General features: G+C 59.8%; 1 protein-coding gene across 3 annotated transcripts; it reads left to right on the top strand.

Moving 5' to 3' along the window:
- Positions 1 to 2,568: 2,568 nt before the first annotated feature.
- On the top strand, positions 2,569 to 19,235 carry SUSD3 (sushi domain containing 3). Of its 3 annotated transcripts, XM_058695957.1 has the most exons (6): positions 2,599 to 2,722; positions 7,106 to 7,186; positions 13,295 to 13,483; positions 14,969 to 15,113; positions 15,493 to 15,645; positions 18,548 to 19,235. In XM_058695957.1, exons 2-6 carry the CDS (start codon positions 7,141 to 7,143, stop codon positions 18,738 to 18,740), a joined length of 726 nt encoding a protein of 241 aa, XP_058551940.1. In that variant the 5' UTR covers positions 2,599 to 2,722; positions 7,106 to 7,140; the 3' UTR covers positions 18,741 to 19,235. The 3 variants fall into 3 exon arrangements, with proteins under 3 accessions (XP_058551937.1, XP_058551940.1, XP_058551938.1); XM_058695954.1 differs by lacking the exon at positions 7,106 to 7,186 and having other exon boundaries at positions 2,569 to 2,722; XM_058695955.1 differs by lacking the exons at positions 2,599 to 2,722; positions 7,106 to 7,186 and adding an exon at positions 7,230 to 7,296.
- The last annotated feature ends 5,759 nt before the right edge of the window (positions 19,236 to 24,994 follow it).

The raw sequence follows: 24,994 nt of genomic DNA, 5'->3' as shown, positions 1-24,994 counted from the left end.
CCAGCGTACTGCCTGCTCCAGTTGTAAACTGAGATGGGCGGGTGGTAGGGTGTGGGCCAGACCCCAAATGCAGAGGCCACGGCTTCAATCAGCTCTCCAAGGCGTCCGTGTGGGCTCTTGCTGCCTCTCCAACAGCCGCCCACAAGTTCCTTCCTGGCCCCTAACACCTGCACAGGGGGAGCCACAGTCCTCTCTGAGATTCAGCACAGGCTTTGAGGTCGCTGTAGGGGCCGTTTGCAGGTAAACAGGGAGGGCTCCCTGGAAGGGGGGCTGAGGCCTGAAGGTAAGAGACCCTGGCATAGCCCAGGCACTGCTCCCAGTCTGGGCCAAGACGCAGAGAGCCTGGGGCCCTGGGCAGCTGGGAGGGCACAGGGGGGCGGGGGGAGGTGGTAAAGGGGTGGGGCCTGAGGGGCCCAGTTCCAGCCTTGATCACCGCAGGGCCTCCGCGATCTCAGGGTGATCTCAGGAAGGTGGCAGAACCTTCTCTAGCCCCCAGATGAAAACACTAAGCCTCGTGGCATCGGGGTGGGGGGGCCTGTCAGAGTCACGGTCTCTGCCATGGATGAGGGGACAAGGTTTTGGGGCAGGGGGTGGCCCAGGCAGTCTGTCATCTGAGGTGGGCCAAGTGCCTTCCCCACCTGGGCCTCAGTTTCCCTCCCTGCACACAGTCAGCGTTGCCGGGCTCTCCAAGAGGCCCCGGAAAACATGGATGGATGCAGCATTCCAGCACATGGCTCATATCAGCCACGGACCCACCTCTAGAACCGACCCCAGTGCCTCCTGCTGGTTCTGATGGCTTTCGTGGCAGGTGGGTGTTCTGAGCTGTGACAAGGGACACGGTTTCCCGTGGGATGTGGCAGAGGTCTTGGGCCACCCCAGCTGCCTAACAGTACAGGGGGCCAGCACCACATGCTTGAACACCCAGAACCCACTACCCAGCTGTAGACCAGCGAGAACAGTTTGTGTCCCTGACCTCAATGCCATCTGTCAGGGGCTGAACTGTGCCCAGACCCCCACCCCCCAAATTCAAGTGCTGGAGTCCTAACCCCAGTACCTCAGAACATGCCGTTTTTGGAGACAGTACCTTTCTGCAGGTAACCAAGTTAAAGTGAGGTCAGAAGGGCTGCCTCTAATCCAGTAAGACTAGTGTCCCTATAAAAAGGGTAAATCTGGGCAGCGACAGAAATGTACAAAGGGACAGACGGCCATGTGAAGTTTGGAATGATACAGCCACAAGCCAAGGAACTACAGGAAGCTGAACAGAGGCCTGGAATAGATCCTTCCTAGGGCCTTTGGAGGGGACACATCTGCTGGCACCTGATCTCAGGCCCCGAGACAACATGTGTGCAGTTCTAAGACACTCAGCCTGTGGCGCCGTGTTACAGCACCCCGGAACATACCGCCCTAAGTGGCCAAGCTCAATCTGGCATTTGGGACTCCTGGAGGCCTGGGCCAGCCGGTCCTACCTCCCCTCCCACTCACAAGCAGAGACCAGGGTTAGCCCTGTGTGCAAGCCCTGGAGATGGGCTGGGGGCCTCTGGCAGGGAATTCTGGGGCTCCAGCCTAGTGTGGTCTAGAGGCAGCAGGGATCACAGCAGGCCCTGTGGGCTCACCTGGCTTTCCCATGTGGCAAACGGGATATACTTGCTTGGTCAGGGGAACTGAAGAAACTCATCTTGTGTGGTCCACAGGTCTGAAGTGGGGACCAGATATTATGGGGTGACCGCAACTCAGACCCAGGAAAGGGGAGGGTCCCTCACTTATTCCACTGGCTCTGAAAGCAGAGGTGGGGATGGGCTGCCCTGCTGGGACCCTGCTCTGCGGTTCCAGGAGAACACTCACCTCTTTGTGCCACCTGCTAGGCCCTCCAGAGCCAGTCCTGTCCACCTGGGCCACCTTCTCAGGCTTCATGAGCCAGGGACTTCCGGCTGTTCTTCAAGCTTCCAAAATATTCCACCTCAGGACTTTTGCACCTGCTGTTCTTTCTTCCAAGATCACTTCCTCCAACTCCGCCAGAGACAAGCCTGCTTGGGAGCAGCCCTGAGCCACCCAGTGCCGCCCCTGCTGGGAAGTCACTAGTTTGAGAGCCCCCTGGGCGAATGGCCAGGCAAGGACGCGCGGCGCCGGGGCGGGGTGGGGTCAGAGGGAGAGGAAGGGGCGGGCTGCAGCTCCGGGTCCAGCCCGGACCACGACCCGGGTTGCTGGGCCGGGGTCTGAGCCGGGAGAGGGCAGGTGCCCCGCCGCGTTCGTGAGGGCACAGCCAGACCCCAGGGGTCTGAATCTGCCCCCACCACCCGGGGCTCCTCAGTGAAGACCTACAACATCGACCCCCCAGCTCAGAGGGCCTGGCCCACAGGGACACGGATGGGGTTCACAAGTGCCGCTCACGGAGGACACCTGGCCTGGGGAACCGGGGTTTTCAGAGGGGCGGGAGCCGAGGGCAAAGCCCGTGCAGAGCCCTGGAGCGAGACTTCCTGCACCGCCAGCTTTGCCCCCTGGGGGGTTGGGGCTCCCGCGGGGTCGGCCCCGCCCCCGACCTACGGGGCGGGGCCGGCCCTAGGGGACGTGTCCCGGGCCGCCCCGCCCCTCCGGCTCAGGCCCCGCGGTACCCGCCGAGCGGCGAGGAGCGCAGGGATGCACGGGGCGGCCTCGACCCCTCGCCGCAGGGCGAGGCCCGGGGGGCGCGCGGTGGACGCCGAACCCGCCCCGGGGAACGGCACAGGTGAGCGCCGGGGCTGCGGGCCACGAGCGAGGCTCTGCACCCATTTCACGGACCGGGAAGCCGAGAGGCGCGCGGCGCAGCGGGAGCGGGGAGGGGGTGCGCACAGCCGTGGCGGTGGGGGCGCGCAGCCGGGAGAAGGGGCGCACGGCCGCGTCCGGGGAGGCCCGCAGCCCGAGACCCGCCCGAGGACGACCCTCTCCGACCCTCCCCTCCCGCCCAGCCGGCGCCCCAGAGGAGCCGAAGCCCCGCTGCAGGCGGCCCGAAACCAGGCGGCGGCGGCCAGCCGCCCCTCCGCGCAGGTGCGCGCCCGCTCCCGCTGCGGCGCCCGCCCCGCCCGCGCCCCGCTCGGAGCAGGGGAAGTCGGTGCGGCCGACGTGGGGACCCGGCCTCACTTAGCGGGGAGGCGCTCCGGTGCCCCGGCAGGCCCCCCACCCCCATTTCACAGGTGAGGAAACTGAGCCTGGCGGGGGAACGACTCTCCGCGGTCGCCAGGCTCCCGGGCCAGGGACGAAGTCTGGGGTCTCCGGAAGTGGGAGGACTGGCACTTAGCGTACTTTGTGACTGATTTCGAGAATGTTTTGAAGAGGGTTCACCTTCGTGCTTTGGCTGCGGTGTGGGCAGCTCGTCCGAAGCCCCAGGTTTGGAGGCTGGCTTTGCTGCATGAATGCGCCTAAAGCCTAACTGAGAAACAGAACCAGAGGTCCCTGAGGCTCACTTTAGCGGACACTGCCCCCTCCCCCTTATGCCTGAAGGTCTCTGCACACCTGTGGCCCAGGCCAGGCTCAGGACTGGGCTCTTCGCACGGATGGAAGCGGGGCCTGGAGGAGCCCCCCTGAGTGCTGCCAGTCCTGCTTAAAACAGTGCCCACCCTGGGGGCCCTGGCGGGCAGCTCCTTCTCAAATGGGGAAACTGAGGCCCAAGGAGGCAAGTTACCGGCAGAGGAGAGGTGCTTGGCTCTAGGGGCAGCCTGGCCTGGTGAGGTGGGTTTATTTTCTTTGACTCCCCGTCCCCCTAATACCGAATTTGGTGCGTGTGCCGACCGTTTGAGTGTTGCCCCACTGCCGGGGAGGTGGGTGTTGACCAAGAGGTGGAGAGACTTGCCCAAGACCAGCCTAGGGCGGGGAAGGGGAGGCCCTGATGTGTCTGCATACAAAAGACTGTTTGCTGAGAATCCTGGGGGTGGGGGGTGGGGTCTCAGAGGCCAGTCCCCGCCCTCAGGCTTTCCCTGCCTCCCATCTTAGGGCTCCGACTCCTCTGGCCGCCCTGGGGGTCCCAGCCCATTAGCCCTTCCCCAGCATTTGGGGTTGAAAGACACCTCTCACCTGGGATGTGTCGCTCTGCTTCTGGCCTCAGTTTCCCCACGTGCTTAGTGGGCACTGCATGCCTGTCCCCGGCCTTGTGGACCAGTCAGGGGGAGTCAGGAAGGGCCTGTGCACCCCCCACCCCCGCCACAGTTGTTCTGCTCCGGGGTAACACAGTCATCCCAGACCCCACCATCCCCCTGCCCCATGGCCCCAGTCTTTTGAGCTGTGAAATGTGTACCCACTTGTCCCTGTGGGGTTGTGACAGTTTGGCACAAGCTACAACCTAGCAGTGGGGGCGGGGGGCGTGTTTTTCCTTGCCGTGGTAAAATGGACGCATCACTCTGCTCTTCCAAAGTCTAGCCGCACGGACCTGGCGTCCCGGGGTCCACGTTCTTCCCTCTTTGCCCAGGTGTGGCTGGTGAAGGGGCAGAGGCTGGCTCACAGCAGGGGTTAAGTGTTTGTTGAGTGGAGGCCGGGTGCCCAGCTCGCCATGGAGGCCACCCTTCCGCTGCCCACAGGCCCCCGCCGGCCCTGGCCCGCACCCCGGGCTGCTCCAGCACTCCCTGATGGGGGAGATTGTGCAGGAACGCAGCCCTGCGGGAAGGACACGGTTCCAGCAGCCAGAGGTGACCCCCTCCCACTTCTGGAAGGGCCTTGAAGGAGATGCCTGGGAAGGGGGCCGCAGGAGGATCTGGATGATGAGGGCGTGCCATGGGCGTGACTCCTATATCCCTGCCGCACCGCTGATCTGCCCGCACTTCACAGAGGACAGACCGAGGCCCAGGGGGAGTGGTGGGAATTCAAGTGTGGCCTCCTTGTTCTGAGGTCCAGCTCCGCCTTCTGCCTTCACGTTCCTTCCCCCGCCCCTGGAGCTTTGGGTGGCAGCTCTTCCTGGGTGGGAACCAGCCTGGGTCTGCTCTGAAACACACTGGGGATTCCGCCAGTGTGGGCTGACCCACCAGCTGGGGGGCGTGCCGGGAGACCCCGTCTCCACTGTGGCCAAGGCCCGAGGCCCGGGCCTGCCCTCGGAGGGGACAGGAGACGTGCTCAGAGAGGGCGAGTATCTAGCCTGAAGACACACAGCCGGGGCTGTGGGCCCCCCCACGTGTGGCTGTCCCCCCCTGCTGGGGTCTTGGGGGTCTCACCCTCCATAGAGCACATGTCACCCTTTGAACTCTCCTCCTTGGGTTTCCCTTTCCATTTGGGGGAAACCCAGACGCAGATCAAGGAAGCAACTCTCCAGTGTCGCAGGGACCCAGGCCGGTGGTGAGCGGGCCCAGCAGCCTGTCTCCCCATCCCGGTCCCAGTGCACCTCTTCCCAGAACGGAAAAAAGTAACTGATTTACCAGGTCCTGGGGGGGGGGAGCGGGGGGGAGGTCAGGGTTTGAGGGCAGTGTGGGCTCCAGGAAGGAGGAGGACGAAGCAAGCAGGCCTGTGGCCCAAGGTTCCAGATAAAAGATTAACAAGCGGGATTGTTCTTCACCCTGCTGGCCATGCGGGGCTGGAGAAGCACCACCACAGGCCCTGCACCCCCCCTCCCCATGAGAGGGAGCATCCTCCTGGACCCGTTCGGGCGGGAGCTGGGGACAAGGGGCGTTCCAGGGCAAGTCTGCCCTTCACTGTCCAGGGAGCCCCTAGGGTTTGGTTTGGGTTTGTGTCTTCTTTGCAGTGAATCCATTTACTTTGTTTTTCCTGCTTTAAGATTTATTTGCACCTAGTAAAAAAGAGGTCGTAAAAAAAGGCCATGAAGGGCCCAAGGAGCAATGCACCCAAGGTTGAGGGGTGCATAGGTCCAGCCAGAGAAGGGCTGGGGGGGTGCAGCTCCAGGTGTCTGGGTCAGCCACAGGTGGGAGGGGCCTGGAGGAGAGGACAGCATGAGGGTGTCCTGCAGGATGCCCAGGGGCAGCGGGGTGTCTGTGAGGGTTTTCGGCAGCGACAGGAGGAGGTGGGATTTGCTTCTTAGATATCAAGGGAGGGGCTGTTGGGAGCCAGTGATGGGGTCTGGGGTCTCCAGGACGGGGAGGGGTCAGTAAGGGCTGTGAGCAGAAGCTGGGTTCGCCGTGTCAAGGGCCATGGTGTCTACAGCCCGCTGGCCCATCCGCCGGCCGTGGTGATTCCTCAGGACGTCTCTGGGAGGGGGTCTTGGGTGGATGCGACTACAGCCCCCCGCAGCCCTTTGGCACTCAACCACCTCCCTGCCCTGGCTGTGTGTCACCAGTTCCGTGGAAGGGTCTTGTGGGGACCCTGCCATTGTACACGGGGGACATCAGTTTCCTCATCTGGAAAATGGGCTCAGCCCAGAGATGTGTTCGCTGGCCTTCTGGACCCAGGGAAGGGATGCCGGAAGAGACCCATAGGAGCCTGGGGGTGTCTGGGGTGCCATGGGCTGGGTGCTCAGAATGAGGCATTGAGCCCCCTCCTGGGGAGTGTTTCTGAGCTCAGGCACTGCTCTGAGGTCTCCCTGGGGTGGCCTTACTCTTCTCATGACCCTTGCGGGAGGGCAGTTCACCCTGTTTTGCAGATGGGGAAATTGAGTCTGAGCAAGGTGAGGCCCAGGTCTAGGACTCAAGTCAGACCCGGTGGAGAGGGCCTGAGGTTTGGGGGCTGGGGGCTTCCCAGCAGGGGCAGGAGCACCTTCCCACCTCAGCATCCTGTCCGGGATGTGGCGCTCCCGGCCGGCCCCCCAGGGAAGGCATTCCCCTCTTCTGGGCAGGTAGTGGGCAGGGCTCCTCCCCCTCCTCTCACCACGATTATTCCTCTGGCCCTGTGTTTGGCCGGCCACACACTGATGCTGTGGCTCCCTGCCTCTGACGGGTGTGAGCTCGGCTCGCTGCCTGGAAATGCAGAGTGTGAGGCCGCAGGGCTGGGGCACGGAGCCAGGACTGCACTTAAAGCCCCCCACTCTGAGTCTCTCGGAGACCCGCAGACCCCCACCCCACAGTGTGCTCACTGGGTGGGCTCTAAATCCTGTCTCCTGTCTGCGGGTCGGTGCCGCCCCTCCCCCTTCCCTGACGGCCCCCTCTCTCTGTCCCCTTTATGGCTCTGAGCACCTTAGGGAGAATCACTTCTCTCCTTTCAGATGTGTGACCCATCCCCTGGGTGGAGAAACCCAGGATGGGCATCCTGGCCACCCCCACGGGAACCGGCAGCAGCACAGGATGTGAGTGACAGCGGGGCCCTCCCCCAACCCGTGCACACAGGGCGAAGCAGTTCCTGAGATGGCAGTGCCGTCTGGGTACTTCCAGATGGGTCACAGGCCCAGAGCAGCAGGTGCGGGTGGCGGGGGCAGGGGGGGTTGCCGCAGAGCCCGAGGGGTCTGGGCTGGGCCGGGCCCTGGCTGCCAGGCGGTGACATTCAGCAGTGACACTGGCTGGAGGCTCTCTCCCCTTGTCTTAAATATCACAGACGCACCTGCAGAGCTGAATGGATTTATTACCACACCTCCCAGCCTGACCCTGCCCTTGACACTTCACCAGGCTGCTTCATCGCCTCTGCTGCTGCTCTGGTCTGTCCCTCAGGGCTCCTGACCTTCTTGAGAAAGTTCTAGGTGTGCAGGCCAGGCGCTTGGTGCGGGTGCTGTGAGCGCTCCCGGCCTCTCCCCCTGGCCAGCCTCCTCCCCAGGCAGGTCACACGGGGCAGCACCGAAAGAGGCTGCTTAGCGGCCCCGGCCCCAGAAGCAGAAGTGGCGGCTCTAAATTGAGGACTAGGAAGTGTTGGCTCCCTGGTGACCCCGGGGGAGGGGCCACGTGGCCAGCCTGTGGCTGCCGTGTTCCGTCTACCCGGTTCCAGAATGCCCTGCCTACCTCCTGGCGGGGAGGACAGCCGGTGTCCTTGTCCACGGGTCCTGGTGGGGGCGCTGGCTGCAGCCCGGTGGCTGGGACAGCCTTTCCGTCGCTCCTGCCTTGGCGCCTGTCGAGGCCAGTTGTGGCGGTCAGTTAAGAGCCCAGAGTCTGCAGTGTTCAGTCCCAGGTCAGCGAGTGGAAGTGGGCAGTGTCCGCCTCGGGGGCACAGGGTGGGTCCCCTGCCCTCCAAGCCGGGGCTCTGCGCACACACACACACACCCCACCCGCCCCGGTACGCCAGTCTTTTCCATCTTGACCAAGCTAAGGGGCCAAAACAATACCCCGCATTTCAAATTTGCACTTCTCTGATTGACACAAGTATTTTCCTGGAATTTTTAGGAGCTTTATTGAGATGTCATTCACCCATTTAAAGTGTGCATTTAACGTGTGCAGCTCAGTGGCTTATAGTACGTTTTCAGATAGGTACAGCCATCACCACAGTCCTTTTTAGAACATTTCATCACCCGGGAGAGAAGCCGTGCGCCCTCCAGCAGTCTCCCCCCCCCCCGCCCCCCCCCGCCCCCCCCCGCCCCCCCCGCCCCCCCCCCCGCCCCGCCCCCCCCGCCCCCCCCCCCCCGCCCATGGCTAATCTACTTTCCGTCTGTGAGGATTTGCTTGCCTCTTCCAGACATTTCCTATAAACAGAGTCTGACAACTTGAGGTTTTGTGACTGGCTCAGGCACCGAGCGTCCTGTCCTCATAGGGTTCGGCCACACTGTGGCCTGTGTCGCTGCCCCTCTCCTTTTTGTCGTCTGGTGCTGTTCCAGCGGGGCTTGTACCATTTTCTATTTATCTGTCCACTCATCCGTGTGGACGTTGGGGTGGTTTCCACCGTTTGGCTCTCGTGAGTGATGCTGTTGTGTGTGTGTGTGTGTGTGTGTGTGTGTGGGTGTGTGTGCAAGTCTGTGTGTGGGTGTGTTTTCATCTCAGTTGTGTTGCTGGGCGGGGCGGCGCTGCACCGCGTGGTAACGCCCCATGTGACCGTCAGGAAGGGGGCTTCACGTGTTGTGTTCCCACCTGCAGGGCACGCGGCTCCAGGTTCTCCACCTCCTGGGGACACCTGGTCCTTTTCAGGGACAGGTACTTGCTGGACGTGAAGCAGGGACTCCTGGTGATTTGATTTGCATTTGCCTGAAGGAAGGACGTTGAGCATCTTTTCATGTGCTAATGGGGGCCTCTGGTATGTCTGTCGAGAAATGTCTGTCCAGATACTTTACCCATTTTTAAATTTGGTTATTTGTCTTTTATGATGGAGTGAGTATAACGGGGCATCTGGGTGGTTCAGTTGGTTGAACGGCCGACTCTTGATTTCGGCTCAGGTCATGATCCCAGGCTGGTGGATCGAGCCCCGCCTTGGGCTCTGCACTGAACGAGGAGCCTGCTTAAGAGTCTCTCTCTCTCCCTCTGCCCCCTCCCCACTCTCGCGCGCACTCTTTCTCTCTCTCAAATAAAATTTTTTTCATTTATAATTCACCATAATAACTTCCGCACTCTAAACACAAGTCCTTTATCAGATATACAGTTGACAAATATTTTCTCACACTCTCTAGCTTGTCTTCTTACTTTCTTGATCATGGCCTTTGAAGCACAAAGATTTTTAATTTCAGTCAAGTCCCATTTATCTATTTTTTGCTTTTGTCGTTAGTCTTTTGGTGTCGAATCAAGGTCAGGAAGATTTATCCCTCTGGTTTCGTCTGAGAGTTCTGCAGATTTAGCTCCTTACATTTAGGTCTGGGATTCACTTGAAGTTCGTTTTTGTGTCTGCTGTGGGGAGAGGGCGAGCGCTGCTTTGCCTGTGGATGTTGTTGCCCAGCACTAGCTGCTGGAACGCCGTTCTCTTCCCGCCGAACGGTCCTCGTGCCCTCATCAAAGCTCACCTGACTTTAAGAGTTCATTTCTGCACTGTCACTTCTGCTCCATTGGCTCCGGGTCTGTCCCTTTCTGACCGTAGCTTTGCGGAAAGTTTTGAAAGAAGAAAGCGTGAGTCCTCCAACTCTGATGTTTTTCGAGATAGTTTTTGTTGGAACTATCCTAGGTTTTCTGCATTTCCTTAAGAATTTTAGGACCCTCCTGTCAGTTTCTGGAAAGGCAGAGCTGGGACTCTGGGAGGGGCTGTGGTGTGTCTGCAGAGGAGCCGAGGCTAGTGTGGCGGTCAGTCTCCCGGCCCGCGGGCACGTGCGACTTCACCTCCGGGCAGGACCTTTATTTCCGCCCGCAGTGTCTTGTAGTTTTCGGGGTTTAAGTTTTACTCTTCTTTTGTTCACTTTATTCCTAAGCGATGTATTCCTTTGGACGCTCTTGTAAATGGAATTGCTTTCTTTATTCCACTTTGTTCCCTGCCACTGTGCTGAAATATGATGGATTTTCGGGTGTTGGGCTTGCATCCTGCAGCCTTGCTGGACTTACTAGTTTCTGTAGGTTTTTAGTAGATGCCTGGGGATTTTTGGTTCGAGATGGTGTCAAATGGAGGTTTGCTCCTTTTCTGATGTGAATGCTTTTTATTTAATTTTTTTTTAAACTAATTGCCCTTCCCCTGGTTTTTGAGACATTGGTTTTTCTTTTCTGATTCACCTGTTCTTTTCTTTTGTGATTGTTGACACCGTCTTAGTAATTTGGTAGTGCGGTCTATCAGGGAAAGACCCTCTCTGGGACAGGTACCCACACCCCCTGCTCTGCTGCTGACTTAGTCCCGGGCCCCTCCCCTGTGGAACCTTGGTTTCCTCGCGGCAAAATGGAGACGATGATTCTTCTCCGCTGTCCTCTGAGATGGTTAGGAGTGCTGCACGAGGGTAGGAATGAGGGTACTTCTTGGCCAGAACATTCTATCAGAGCTGCATTGCTGGTGGGGGTAGTGATGCTGGTGTCGGACACCTGCACACGGGGGCCCACATCCTCCCAGCCGCAGGACAGACGGGGACAGCTGCGGCCAGTTCCCGTGGTGTGTCACCCAGCCTTGCTGTGCCTCAGTTTCCCCATCTCTAAGGTAGTGATGGACTGCCCCGCTCACAGGGCTGTAGCCAAGCACCCAGTAGGTTCCCAGTGTTAGCTGATCCAGGAGTCAGCACCCCACCCCTTGCACAAAGCATGAGGGCCCCTGGCTCACATTCTGCCCCACATTTCGGCCCGTGAGCCCCCGTCCCCCCACTTCTCGGTGGGGCAGAACAAGGGGTAGACGTGGCAGAGCACAGCCAAATGCTGGCACTCACAGTCAGTGCCCATGGTGAGGCCTGGGGCAGCCGCGGCTCCTACTGTTTTCCTGACAGCACGAAGCGGGGCCGATGCTCAGGCTGCTTCCCCCTTAACAACCTCGCCCTGAGTGGGGCAAGGCCAGCACAGCTGGACAAGGGGTGGCTTGACCTCCCCCTGCCTTGGTTTCCCCTCTGGACAGGTTGGATGTGCCAGGCATGTGCGTGTGTGGCTGTCCCGAGTGGCAGCCGCTGTCCTGGGCGGTCCTGGGTGTGCTCTCCTCCCACAGCCTATGTGGAATGGGGTGCCATGGTGGCACGCATGGAGCCCCCGTGGCTGTTTCTAGGTGGGCGTGGCCTTGGGGGGCACTCTAGCCCCCTGGGGGTATCCTGGGTACAGATTTTAAAAGCAGAGCCCGCAGGGTTTGCTGGCGGGTCGGCTGTGGATCAAGAAGTGTCCACGTGTCAGGGCTGGAGCACGGAAGGAGCCGGCCTGGTGCTGCCGTCCGAGTGAACACAGCAAAGGCCACGTGTCGCGCAGCCTGGCGAGTGCAGGAGCTTGGCTGGGTCACAGCGTGCCAGGCTGACGGCAGAATGTCATGGCTGGTGCCTTCCCTGGGCATTGTGCTGAGCAGGGGAGCCAGACACAGGGCACGTGGCTGCGTGCATATGTCCGTGTGCACACACACGTGTTCAGAAGGTAGCCTGGTGCCATCTTGCTGGTTCCGAATCCCTGCCCTGCAACACAGGAGCTGTGTAGCCTCGGGAAGTGACTTAGCCACCCTGTGCCTCGGTTTCCTAACCTGCCAAGTGGGGAGAATGGTGGCTCCCCAGGAAGGCACTGTCCAGGTTGACGTGTTAGTGCACGTAAGGCGTGCGTTCAGCATCCGGCACTCCGTAGGCTCCCTGTAAGCGCCAGCTGTTGTCATTGTGGCGGTCTCATGATGGTGCTGTGATTGCCACTCCATTCATACCGTCTCTGTACGTCCTTATGGAAGGACGGCTGGCTGGCATTTGTCACCAGGCTATGCCTTGTTTGGCCGCACGGGTCCACGGCCAGGCACATTGGTGGTTTCTGTACACGTGGGGGTGAACATCCTGGTGTAGAAATCCTGGCTGCAGATTCGTAATTCTTTCCTTTGGCTAAATTCTCGGATGATCCACGACACAAAGCTCTTCACACGTTTTCCCATCCAGAAAGGTTTGGATCCACCCAGAGCGGGCGTTCCCAGGCCTCTTGAACTTGGCACATGGTCTTTTTTCTCTTACGATTGGCCAGCTCGAGGGGTGAGAGACGAGGTCTCTGAATCCGCACATCCTCAGCTACTGTGAGGAAACAGCTTCTTGCCTCTCGGCTCCTTGTGTTTTTTCTGTGAAGCGCGTGTTCCCGCGTTAGCTGTTGTTTTTTATTTGGGGTCAGCTTTTGTGGATGGGTACGAAGATACCAACCAGCAAGGGGGTGGAACCTTTGTCCTGCGCTCTCCAGATCTCTTCCTGGTTGTTTCACCTGAGCTTGTTTGTGTCTTAGTTATTGGAGCAACGAAAGTTCTCCTTTCTTACTTTTCACGCACACTGCCCGTCTCTCCCTTCCCCTGTTTTTTCCTTGCTTCTGCCTTTGGGTCTACGCTTAGATACTAATTGTGTGCAGTTGGCACTTGACCAACACAGGAGTTAGGGGTCCTGACCCCCATGCAGTTGATATTTGGATATAACTTCTGACTCCCCGAAAACTTAACCACTAATGGCTACTGTTGGCCGGAAGCCTTACTGATCACATCAAGAGCTGGTTCACACCTATCTCGCATGTTAGATGGGTTATGTACCATATGATTACAGTAAAGTAAACTAGAGAAAAGAAACGTCATTAAGAAAGTCGTAAGTAAGAGAAAATCCATTTACAGCCCTGTCCTGTAAAAAGTCCACACTTAAGTGTACCCGAGCAGTTCAAAACCGTGTTGTTCAAGAGTCACCTGTGTTTGCTTTTCTTGTCTTCTGACACAGATTCGTTTTTTCAACACTGTGGTCTTTGGAACCTCTAAGGTTCACTTAATGTTGGGATCTGCTCCACGTTGGCCCCCAGGCCACCGGGCGAGTGGCTGCCACACCAGATGGCCTGGGCCGTGGCACCTTACCCAGGGCGTCGTGTGGCTGTTGGAGCAGCAGCACCCTTCCCTGCTGGGGCTCCTTCCCACCCTCTGCTGTCCAGGGTAGGGTCCTCATCTCTGCTCTCTTCTTCCCTAGGCACGTGCACACGGGTGCAGCCACCCCCGCGGGGCACCCTTCAAGTCCTTCGTGGCGACGGCACTTCTGTGGGGACTGTCCTCGTGTTCCACTGCCCCTCAGGCCACCAGATGGTTGGGTCCGGCCTCCTCACCTGTGCTTGGAAGGGGAGCATCGCCGAGTGGTCTTCAGTGAGCCCCGTGTGCAAGTGTGAGGCCCGCTTCCCCTGAGCACCTGCAGGGGGTGGGGGGCGGCTGGTCCCGTCATGTGGGGCGTGAGCGTCCACGGAGGGGATGCGGTGGGTACAAGTCCCCGCTAGGCCTCTGTAGGGTCCCGACCCCGCTGCTGGCAGCTGGACAGCCCCCACTGGGCCCTATGTCTGCACATGGACTCCAGGCCCAGCAGCCTCAACCCTCGCTCTGCCACCGACTTGGCCTGTCAGCACCGAGAGCTTGTTTGAGCTGTTCTCTGTCATCTTTTAAGCGGGCAGCTCTGTCTGTTCATTCATTCATTCATTCTTTGATGCACCCACGCAGCAGACCTTAATAGGATATTGTGTGTGCTATGGATTCTAGAACTGGGGACACTGAGGGCCAGGATGCTCGCAGCCCCGGGCTCCCCGTCAGGGGACGAGATGGCTTTCTAGCTTTCAAGTTGTATTTGTTGTACAGGGTGGTGAAGGGTTTTCCAGAGGGAGGTCACTGTATCATGTTGACGTGTGTCGGGCATCAAAGAGGGCTTCGTAGCCAACACGGTTTGGGACATGCTGGATTAATAGGCTACAGCACTTCTCAGAGCCTTTCAAATGCTCGTGTGCTGGATCAGTCTCTGAGAAGGAGGGCGCCCATCTGGATTAGGCTCCAAGATAACAGGGATTCACTGACAAGGAGCTTTCTCTCTGAGGGCCCATAGCCCTCAAGATGGGCATCTCATACGGCACTCCCTGTGGAGGGGGGACCCAGGCTGCGCTGGCCCCTCGCTCTGGGGTGGGACTCAAGACAATGGCACCTGTGTTCTGGGTGCTTGTCGTGGCCGGGCAGGAAAGGAAGGCCCTAAGAAGTGCCCCACACCATTCCCCTCACCCCCACGGGCCAGAAGGTGGATATACAGCTGTGGGGGCAGCCGGGAGAGCTCTTGGGTCTGGGTGGCCTGTGTTCAGCTGGGGCAGGGGATGGGGATGGAGGTGGGGCGTGAGCAGTGTCACCGCAGGGCAGGGTGTGCAGTGTTGCTCAGACTAGGACCCTGGGCCTTGTCTTCCCAGGATGCCCGTTAGAAGCCGGTAGAACACTGCTCGACCCATAGCTGAGGTCACACGGCTGTTAAGCAGCAAAGGCCCTTTGGCCTCAGACACAGGCATTCTTCTTGCTTTTGAGCCTCCTGGAAAGTGAACTGAGAAGGCACGTGGGCCCCTGAAGGGTTTACCAGCTTGGAGAACGTGGAAGCAGGCCACTGCTGGCATGTGGCTGCCATGGAACCAGGGGGCTATCACTGAACTCCTTTCAGAGCTTTTCCGGGTGTGCTGCTGTGAACTCCTACACACCCTCCGAAACCCTGCCCAAGCACCCCCCCCCACTTTAGGGGACAGTGTTCCCTGACAGCCCCAGCCACCAGCACCTACCTCCCTGCCTCCCCCACGGAACGGGGTTGCTGAGGGCCTCGCGAGCCCTGTGCAGGAGGTGGCCTTGTCTCCCTCAGCCGTGCCGCCGTATGAGACCTTCGGCTTCAAGGTGGCCGTGATCGCCTCCATCGTCAGCTGTGCTATCATCCTACTCATGTCCATGGCCTTCCTCACCTCCTGCCTCATGAGGTGCATGAAGAGGAGTGAGCAGCCATCCGACAGGTACGCTGGCCCCAGCGGCCTCCAGCCCTCCCTGCCGCCCGAGCCTGAGGGCAGAGGGCGCTCCATGGGCACTTGCCATCCGTGCCCTGGGCCTCCGGCGGGTGTCCGGGGGCGCTGGGGCTGCCCTGGCTCCTCAGGGAGCCCGGCTACCGAGTGCTGCCCCACAGCAGCCTGCGAGTCACAGAGCCTCACGGCTCTGGAAGGTCTTTCCTAACCAGGCCGCACACATGGGTCTGGTCTGGGCCTCCTTCAGTCTGGGTCCGCTCGCGGCCTGGGCTCCGCGGTGCTGGGTGAGCAGGGTGACGAGCCAGAGTCCGGCTCATCAACCGCCTTGCAGAGGATTTGGCATCCTGAATGTCCTTCCCCCGTCTCTCCCCAGGGCAACCCAGCTGTGGCTCCAGCTGAGAGCCGGGGACTTGGATACGGTGCAGGCCTCCTACCTCGGCCTCAAGGGCCCGAACAATGGCGGCGGTGGTGGCAGGGACCCTGGGGTCTGCCCTGGCCAGGCGCACGACAACTACAGCTTCACCACGTGGGCACGGGCACGGCGAGGGGGGCACTGGGCGTGAGGGTGGGGGGCCCAGCTTGGTCAGGACGCCCGTCATCCCACACGCTGCCCAGCCTTACCTGGGCCTCGACTCCCACCACCCAATGCCTTTATCCTGGGAACTCAGACCTGCAGAGACAGGAGGTCCCCTCCCAGGGGACGCAGCAAGGCTCTGGGTCTTATCTTCTTGCACGGGCACACAGACTTTCTGAACCGTTACAGGGACATTCTCTTATGTCCCTTCCTCTGACTCCCGGAGTCTGGTCAAGACTGCACGTGGGCTGCAGATACAACAGCTCCCGGTGTTTCTAGCTTTTCAGCATGTGCCCTCTGACCCCGGCGCTGGGGCTCCGGGCGGGCGCCTTCAGTGGGGCGGGCTGTTTGTTTTTGGCAGCTTTGTCTCTTGCGGGTTCTGGGCCGCCAGGCTTCTGCGTGGCCACACTCAGGCTGTATCTCCTGGATGTGCCCCCTGGTGGCGCTGCTGTGGGTCACAGACGCAGGTCAGGCTGGCGCCCCATGGTCACATGCTCTGGGGCCTCTCGGTTGAGGCGTCCACGTCACGTGATGAAGAGGGGACTTGGCAAGGGGCCATACTGCTCCCCCCACGGCCCTGACCTGTGGCCTGGGAGTTACACACATGGTGATTCTGATTGTGCCGCGACTCTGTCCTTCCTGTTGTGAGGAATGAGGATGAGCTCTGGCTGTTTACTCACTTTCTTTTTGGTTTTGCTGTTTGCACGTCACTCTGAACTCTTTCCTGAACTTTATTTTGGGGAGATGTCAGGAGCACACAGAAGCAGACGGAACGTGTAATGGGCCCCCTGTCATGCTCACGGTCACTGTCCCCGACCTCATCTCGGTGCACGTTTCCACAGGCTCCGGTCCTTTCCGTCCACCTGTCCCCGTCCGGTGGCCTTGCTGCATGGCGGCTGCTGCGGCCTCAGGGTCCTCCGTCAAACAGCCAGGGTCTTAGCAGTGCCTGGGCCGGCTGGACAGGGCTCGGGGAGTGCCGGCCTTCACCGTTCATCCTGCTCTTGTCTTGAGGCGCGGCTGTGGTGCGGCGGTCTGGCCCCGTGTCTGTTTGCGACGTCCCGGGCCCGGCGATGGCTGGAGTGTGGAGTCTGGCCCACGGGGAGGCACTGATTTCCTGTCTCCCTCCCTGGAGCTCCAGATGCACCTTAGACACACACTAGGCGCACGTCACGGTGGCGTGGCAGAAATGCTGCCTCGCCCCCTTTCCATCCGTGCACCACGTGGTCCGCAGTCCCCAGAGCGTCGCCCCAGATGCTCCAGCCACTGCACTCGGGTTTGGGTGAACGTCTGCACTTACTTAGAGTGGTTTTCCTTTCTCAAGATGACATCTGGGACCACCCAAGAATGGACTGTTGAGGTCAACAGTCTGGATGTTTTTATTTCCACGTTCTTTCCCCAGGAGCCCAGCACAAGTCATCTGAGCCGTTTTCACAACAGCTGCACCGTCACCGGGTGTCAGGACTTGTCTCCCGCTCACTCCCTTAGCAGGTGCCAGCTTCATGCTCATCGGCGGCTCCTCGGTTAACGCTGAGGTGTCCCCCACACCATCGCTGTCAGTTGTATTGTCGGCTTTAGTCCTTCGGGGTTACTCTGCGCGTCGCCTGCTGGTGACGGCTGTTCTGGGAGCTCTGTGGGTCCTTGGGACAGAAGCGTAGCCACGGCTGCAAGTGCCTGCCTTTTTGCTCCGGCTGTGCTGTGGGGTCTCGGCTGATGCCTTCTCTTCGCGGACGGTCAGCCCCCCCCCCCCACGCCCCCCCCCCCGGCAGGTCTCAGAGCTTTTCCCTTGCCCCCTACCCGGTGTGGCACCTTCCGTTCCCATTACAGACTGTGACACACCGTGCTGTGTCTTAGCCGGGGACGCACCAGTTCAGTGGGGGAGGAACGGCTGTCTCTCGGATGTGCCTCCCTAGGTAAGGCCCAGGGCCTCGAGCCCCCCATCTAGGTCAGTGGGGCTGTCTGGAGGAGGCCAGGTGTGCCCCCCACATTCCTGTTTTCTGTATGTTTCCCAGCAACTCCCAATAGGCCAGGCGCTGCTCTAACCTTAGCGGCAGGCACTGTTTCCATCCCATTTTAATAGAAACTTGTCCAGAATCGCACATAACTGCTAAGCGTGAAGCTGAGTTTGGACTCTGGCTGTCTGGCTCCAAAGTCCACAGCCTCACCCACCAAGCAGTCTTTCTTCTCCGCTAATTAACTGGTTCATTTACTTATTCATCAAACCAACATAACTTCTTAACTCCTACTACTTCCTAGAGCTTTTCTGAGAATTAAGTGTGGGGGGAGCAGAGATCCAGGCAGGCTTCCTGGAGGAGGTGATGCCTGTGGTGAACAGATGGGGAGAGTCTGCATTTGGGGGAAGGAGAGAGACAGCATCTTAAGTGGGGGCAGGAAGCAGCAGGGCAGTGTGAGCAGGAGACGACCCAGTGGATGGGGGTGCAGGCTCTGGTCAGGCTGAAGAGTGTGATTGGTTTGTGGGTTGGGGGTGGGATGCACAGAGGAACCGGAGATACAGGCAGTGGGTGATCTGGCCCCAGGCCACCAGAGGACAGTCTGGAGGAGCAAAGCTGTCTCTGCCCCCAGCAACGGGGCCAGGGAGAGGCCTGGCCCCTGTGCTTTCTGCACACGCTGAATAAGCCCCCTTCCCAGCTTGGAAGGTGGGCATGCTGCTCCTTGGACCACATACCTCATACGAGTGAGGGGTCTGAGGCCCAGGGAGGGGCCTCCTCAGGCTCAGGGCAGTTCTGACCCTGCCCCAAGCCCACTGAAGGCAGGGCCCAGGTGCCCGGCATGGGGGCAGTGTCGGGTTACACGGGGTCCCCGCTCTTCCCCCAAGCTTTGCCTCTTCTTCCTGCAGAGACCTGGGTGAGGGCACCAGAGAAATGGCTGGCATGGCCCGTGGCGTGGACAAGGACCCCTGGACCACCCGTCCTGCTGGCTCACCCCGTGCCCAGGTGATGGTGCACACGGCGGACCCGGGGCACACCCTGCCTGCCTCCTGGCCCGCTGCAGGAATGTCCAGGCAGCATGCGGCCTACGTCCCGGGGTGACTGAGGCAGAGGCCAGAGCCTGCCCTCCACACTGGGAAGACCAGGCCAACCCCACCACCCAGCCACCTGCATATCCACCTGTGCCCAGCTTAAGAGTGGTCAGTGAAATCACCTTCTGGGGTTAGGGATCCCTCAGGGTGCTGAGCTGGGGACGCCGGTGGGGTGTCCTGTCCCGGGGACGCCCAGCCAGAACAGTTTTTATAGATAGGCTCCCTTGGAACCAGCACGAAAGGTTCTGGAACCAGGTGCAGCCCTGCCTAGCCTGCTCCTTTAAAGAAACTGGAGGACATTTAAAGCAAATCTCACTTATAGCAGAGCAGGAGGCCGGGCAGCCGACCTCTCGGCTCCTGCTGGCTGCCTCATCTTCCCCGCAGGCCAGGCCGGGGCCTGTGAGCAGGGACCCAGCTGGGGTGCTGCCTCTGTTACCTGCACAGTAGCCACGAGGGGTGAGAGGTGGGAAATAAACCATTCTAACACTGGGAAAACAAAGATAAAGATCACTGTCTTGATTTTCAATCTCTGTTGTACTCAGGGTGTAAAACAACTCCCTTGTTGTCACTGTTGCTCAGGGCCCCGGGCTTAGCAGCCTGCTCTCAGAGGCCTCAACGGCGGTGGCCGTCTCAAGTGGCCCGGGTCTCCTTGCACACTGGGGGCTGGTGTCCACGGTGAGAGTCCTGAGTGTCAGCCATGCCCTCCGGGGCCTGGGAAGTCCTGCCGGGTCACTGCTGCTGCATGCCAGCCAGCAAGGGGGCAGCTGAACTCCACTTCTGGATGGGAAGAGGACCAGGCACAGGGGGACACCTTCAAAGCCATCACAGTCCCCCAACCCCGAACTCATCAAAGCAGTTTGACAAGAAGATGTCCTGTCTTTTACCACCCAGCCCCTCTTCCTGAGGGGACAGACAGACAGCATACCTGTATGTCCACACCCATCAGGTGTGGCTCTAAACGTTTGCACCTGCTGCTGTGCTCCTCCAGGGCTCACAGCTCAGCCACGCCTCTGAGTGGCTCCTGGGGGCTGCTAGGTCCCACCCTCCACGTCCACATCTGTCCTGGGCCGGTTAAGATCCAACCTCCAGTCTCCTGCATTTTGGGGTGGGATCTGTCTGGCCATTGAGAAAAGTCACTTTGGTTTGTCCTCTGACCTTCCCTGCTTCCTGTCCGGAGCCTCCGCAGCCACACTGGGGCCGTGAGGAGGGCAGCCTGTGGTCCTCAGGAGCCTGGGCTGCCCCCCTGAAGCCATGATTGTGATGTTTCCCATCACTTACAAATATATCCTGATGGAGGCTACCCAGATTGGTCTGTCTTTCCCTTGGCTCTTGTGGGAAGCCACCCGCTGAGGGACCCTTGGGTGGTTTTCAGCTGTTGCATTTGGTGCCAACATCCTTTCTGTCCTGGGATGCTGTTCCGTAGGGTGGGTTTCGGGGTGGGATCGTGAGGCCAGAGGGTGTGTGCAGCCCTCACCTGGGCACGAGGCAGCTTTCACACCGCGCTCCCGTGGGGGGTGCTGGGGGACGCCAGCTGGGCAACGTCATTCCCAGCCCTCAACCTGAGCAGTGCAGGCTCCACATGATGGTGTCCCCGGCAGACCTGGGCTCTCCCCAGATTCTCTGGCAGTGGCAAGCCGTGCCCCTGGGCCACGCGCCTCTGACGAGTCTGCAGGCTCAGCTGCCGGGGGCCGGGCTGGGGTGACAAGCTGCCGTGACCCCACAGAGGGTGGCCGTGATGCTGTCAGAAACTGCTGTGCTCCTTGAGGGCTTTCAAGTCCTGCCGAGGCAAGTATTTTGTCCCCGGGTACCTGACCCGGGGCTCCTGGAGCGCAGGACGGGAAGACTGGGGTGAAGCGGCCCAAGGAGGGTGGCCCCATTCTCCATTCCTAACAGCTGAGGGTGACAGATGGGGTCCGGCTGGGGCAGGTGCACGAGTGTCAGAGTCCTTGCCCGGGAGACCCGGCGGCGGGAGGCCTCAGCTGTGTGGCACGCTGGGCTCTGAACCCGTGTGTGCCACAGCCAGGGGTCTCTGGTGGATTGGGAGCGTCCCGGACGGTCCAGGGCAGAGAGGCGTCACCCAGCTGCAGAGAACAGGGAAGCAGCCAGCCCCAAGCCCCCCAAAACCAGTCCCACCTTGTAGTGGGAAGACAGGAGTGAACACCTTTCTTTCTGCTTCTGGAAACCCCATGCTCACTCCCACGGAGGGGCCTCGGCACCTGCCACCACCCCCACCCCGACTCGTGCCTGCAATGCTGCCGGGCCAGCTTCTCCACCCAGGTCATCTTGGTGTTCAGGAAGGGTCCTGCTGCTGCGAGGAACAAGCCCTGTGCCAGCCCCAGGCCCTGGGGTGGAGGCACACCTCAGAGATTCATCTCCCAGTCCTGAGGGCTGGGAGCCCGAGACCCACGTGCCAGCCCATGTGGTTCTGGTGTGGACCCTTGTGCTTGCACACAGCCACCTTCTGTGTCCTCACGCGTGCTGGGTGACCAGGGCGGTGGGCTCTCTGGTGTGTGGTTACAAGGACACTAATCGTAGGGATCGGGGCCCCACCCTTAGGACCCAGTTTACACTCAGTACTTCCTCAGAGGACCATCTCTAGAGACAGCCATGGGGCAGGGCCTCGATCCACGGATTTGGGGGACACGAGCATTCAGTCCGGAGCAGCCCCCTAGCCTCAGGGTTTATTTCTTGCTTGCGCTGTGCGGTCACAGGCCCCCAGCTGGGGGAGCAGCCCCATCCCAAGGGGGGGGTCCATGACCTCTGGGAAGAGGAAGGGATGTGAAGGGTCCCTCAAGGCGGGGCTCTGGCCTGGGGGGCACGCACCTCACTCATGCGCACCACGCATTGACCAGACTGACGTCACGGGCCGGGAGGGTGACTCTCCTGGTGTGCCCTCCTCCTCTCCACCGCGCGTGCTTCGAGGCCTGCCCCAGCCCTTCCAACACGCGAGACCCGCGGGGTTGAGGTGCTAGGATAGCTACGCCATCAGAGAACACCAGTCAGCCCTCAATACTGGGGCGCTGCTGTTCCTGTCCCCAGAAGAGGCTGAGCAGCATCAGGCAGCACCCCATCCCAGGTAGAACGTCCCCCGCTCGGGGGACAGTGGCTGGGGGAAAACTGCCTTGTGAGTCCATTTCTCAGCAACTTGGTTATCTGTGTGTACCATTTATCCACTGCTGGACAGCCAGCCACCGGGAAACCCTGGCTTAAAACCACAGCCGCCAGGTTACCATTTCGTCTCCTGGTTCTGTGGGTTTGCTGGGCACATCTGCCCCACGGCCCTTGTCAGCAGAGGCCGGGCTGGAATCTTCCAGGGGTATCTCCACGCATACGTCTGGCAAGTGGCTGTGACTCAAAAGTAAGCGGCCCAGGAAACAAGGTGCGAGCTTCCTCAGGCCTGAACATTCAGGGGTTGAGATGCACTTCAGCTTCTGGACTCAGCAGAGACGAACTCCTGATTCTACCTGCCCCTTCCACTCCCCCAGGCCCAAACACCGATTCCACTTTCTGTGAGTCCCCACATCCAGTCCTGCAGCGAGTCCTTGTGACTCAACCTCAAAACCCATGTGGAACCCACTCGGTGTATCCAGCCTCTGGCTCCTGTCGCCCCGATTGTTGGAGTAGCTTCCTGGTCTCCTAGGCTCCTCGCCTCCATTCAGGTACCACCCTGCACACACGTGTGAATTTCCACACAGAAAGAACCCTACCACAGGGTTGCTTTGGGGTTTTGAATTTCTAATTGTGGCAAAATATGCATAATATAAAAATTTACCATCTTAACCACTGTTAAGCATACAGTGCAGGGGCATTAAGGACATTCACACTCTTGTACACCCATCACCAACATGTTTCCAGAACTTTCCCGTCTTCCCAGACTGAACCTCTGTACCCCTTAAACACTCCCCTGTCTCCTCTCTCCTCAGCACCTGGCACCCACCATCCGATACCGTCTGTCTACGGACTTGGCTGCCATAGGGATCTCATGTAAGTGGAATCCTACAGTATTTGACCTTTTGCGTCAGCTTATCTCACTTAGTCTTTAATGTTCTGTGCAACCAATTGTGAACGTGTGGAGAGGGCTTCCCCGCACACCAACAAGCAGTTCTCAGAAACCAGCAGAGTGGCCTACAGTTCGACTCACTGCTGACCCTGTCTGCCAGGAGAATTCGATCCCACAAGCTGCGGGCTGTCCTAGAGTGTCCCCCACCTGCCATGCTGCAGACGCCGGCCGTAAATCCAGGTTCTCACCCGTGCATCTGACCAACTGGTTGCAAATCAGAGGTTCCCACCATCCCTTCCTTGGATTGGACTCATTTGCTAGAGTTGTTCACAGAACTCAGAAAGATGCACGGGGCAGCATGTGGAGAGAGGACACGGACGGTCCAGGCACTCTCCAGGCAGAACACTCTCCCACACCAGACTCTCCAGGCAGACCACTCTCCCACACCAGACTCTCCAGGCAGACCACTCTCCCACACCAGACTCTCCAGGCAGACCACTCTCCCACACCAGACTCTCCAGGCAGACCACTCTCCCACACCAGCGCGGAGGCTCTCTGAACCCTGTCCCTTAAGGCACGATTGATCTATTCATTGGCCCTTGGGGATTGACTCAAGCTCCAGACCCTCTCCTCTCTCCTGAGGGGTGGATTGAAAGTTCTAACCCTCCAATCACATGGAGGTTTCTCTGGGCCACCAGCCCCATTCTTAGGTGACCTGGGGACATTCCAAAAGTCACCTCATTAACATAACAAAAGGCACCTTTTTCTCTCCTTTAGGAAATCCCTAGGGTTTTAAGAGTTCTACCAGGAGGAAGACCAAATATGTATTTCTTACTGTTAATCACAATATCACATTCAACATCATGTCCTCAAGGCTCATCCATGTTGCAGTAGGTGTCAGAATTTCCTTCCCTTTTAAGCCTGAACCCACTGTCTGGACACAGCGTATATACTAACCCATTCCTCCGCTCACGCACACTGGCTGGCTTCTGCCTCTTGGCTACCGTGAAGAATGCTGCTCTGAACACGAGTGTGCACACGTCTCTTGGAGACCCTACTGTTAATTCTTTCGTGTGTACAGAGGCTGTTTTCAAACATATCAGTCAGAGATCACCACGCCCTCGTCTCAGCGCATAACCTCAAATACTGGGCCCTGGCTGCCTGGCCTGCGAGACTCTGCATGACGCCCCGGTCACCTCCCGACCTCACTGCTATTGCAGAGTCCAGTCCAGCCGCCCAGACTGTCTCTCAAGCCTAGAAAGGTGGTCTATGCTTGGGCTCCTGCATGATACTGTTCCCCAGCCATCGTGTGGAGTTCTGCCTCCCTTTGGCCGGGTGTCTGCTTGGATGTCTGGTGCATTCGGTGTATAACTGCCAGGTAACCAGTTACCCTGAAACACAGTGGTTCAAAAACAATCGTCATTATCACCTGTTACTACAGCTCTCTGTTTCACGTGAGGTTTGGCAGGGTGGCTCTGGCTCTCTGTTGAGGCTGGGGCTGTGGTCTCACCTGACGGCTGGACAGGCGGGGATCCATCCCTCGTCACTGTCCAGGTACTGCCCCCTTTAGGCTGATCCCTCCTGGCTACTGGACGCCCACCGGCCTTTGTCCCAGGCTTGTCCTTGTTCCTCCTACAGACTGACCTGCGTGACCTTGGGTAAGTCACTTCCTCTCTCAGAGCCTCAGTTTCCTCATTCGGGCGTGGGGCGCGGTGGCGCGGGGCAGGAAAGCCTACTGCGCCCAGCGTGGCTGAGCCACCTACTCCCGGGCGGGGCCATCTCGAGGGCGGGGCCTCGAGGGGGCGGAGCCTAGATAGGGCGGAACCAGGAGGCGGGCGTCGGCAGTAGGGGAAGGTGCGCCAGGGCTGGGGGCGGGGCTGGAGTCGGGGGCTCAGAGTCCTGGTCGTCGCCGGAAGGGGCGGGGCCATGTTGGGGGCGGAGTTTGGAACCCTGGGACAGGATGGCGGGACGGGACTTATTGAGGGGCGGAGCTAAGGGCTTGTGAGGACCATGTACCCTATGCGGGTTGGAAACTCCAGACTTCAGAAGGCGGGGCCGGGCTCAGTGAGGGGCGTGGCTCAGGGCTGTAGAAGCGACCTAACAGACGTCAGCAAAGTTGGGGCTCAGTGGAGTCGGAGCTTAGAGCCCTCGCATAGGCGAAGACGCCTGCGGCTCCCGGGATGGAAGGGCCTCAGAGAGGGGTGGGGCCAAGAACTCCTGCCGGAGCCGTAGGTGCCTCCAGAGGGGGAGGTGTTCAAGTGGGG

Source organism: Neofelis nebulosa, chromosome 12 (assembly GCF_028018385.1).
Source record: "Neofelis nebulosa isolate mNeoNeb1 chromosome 12, mNeoNeb1.pri, whole genome shotgun sequence".
Taxonomy (NCBI): Eukaryota; Metazoa; Chordata; class Mammalia; order Carnivora; family Felidae; genus Neofelis; species Neofelis nebulosa.
The sequence above is the reverse complement of the archived record's forward strand: the minus strand, read 5'-3'. Positions and strand labels throughout refer to the sequence as shown.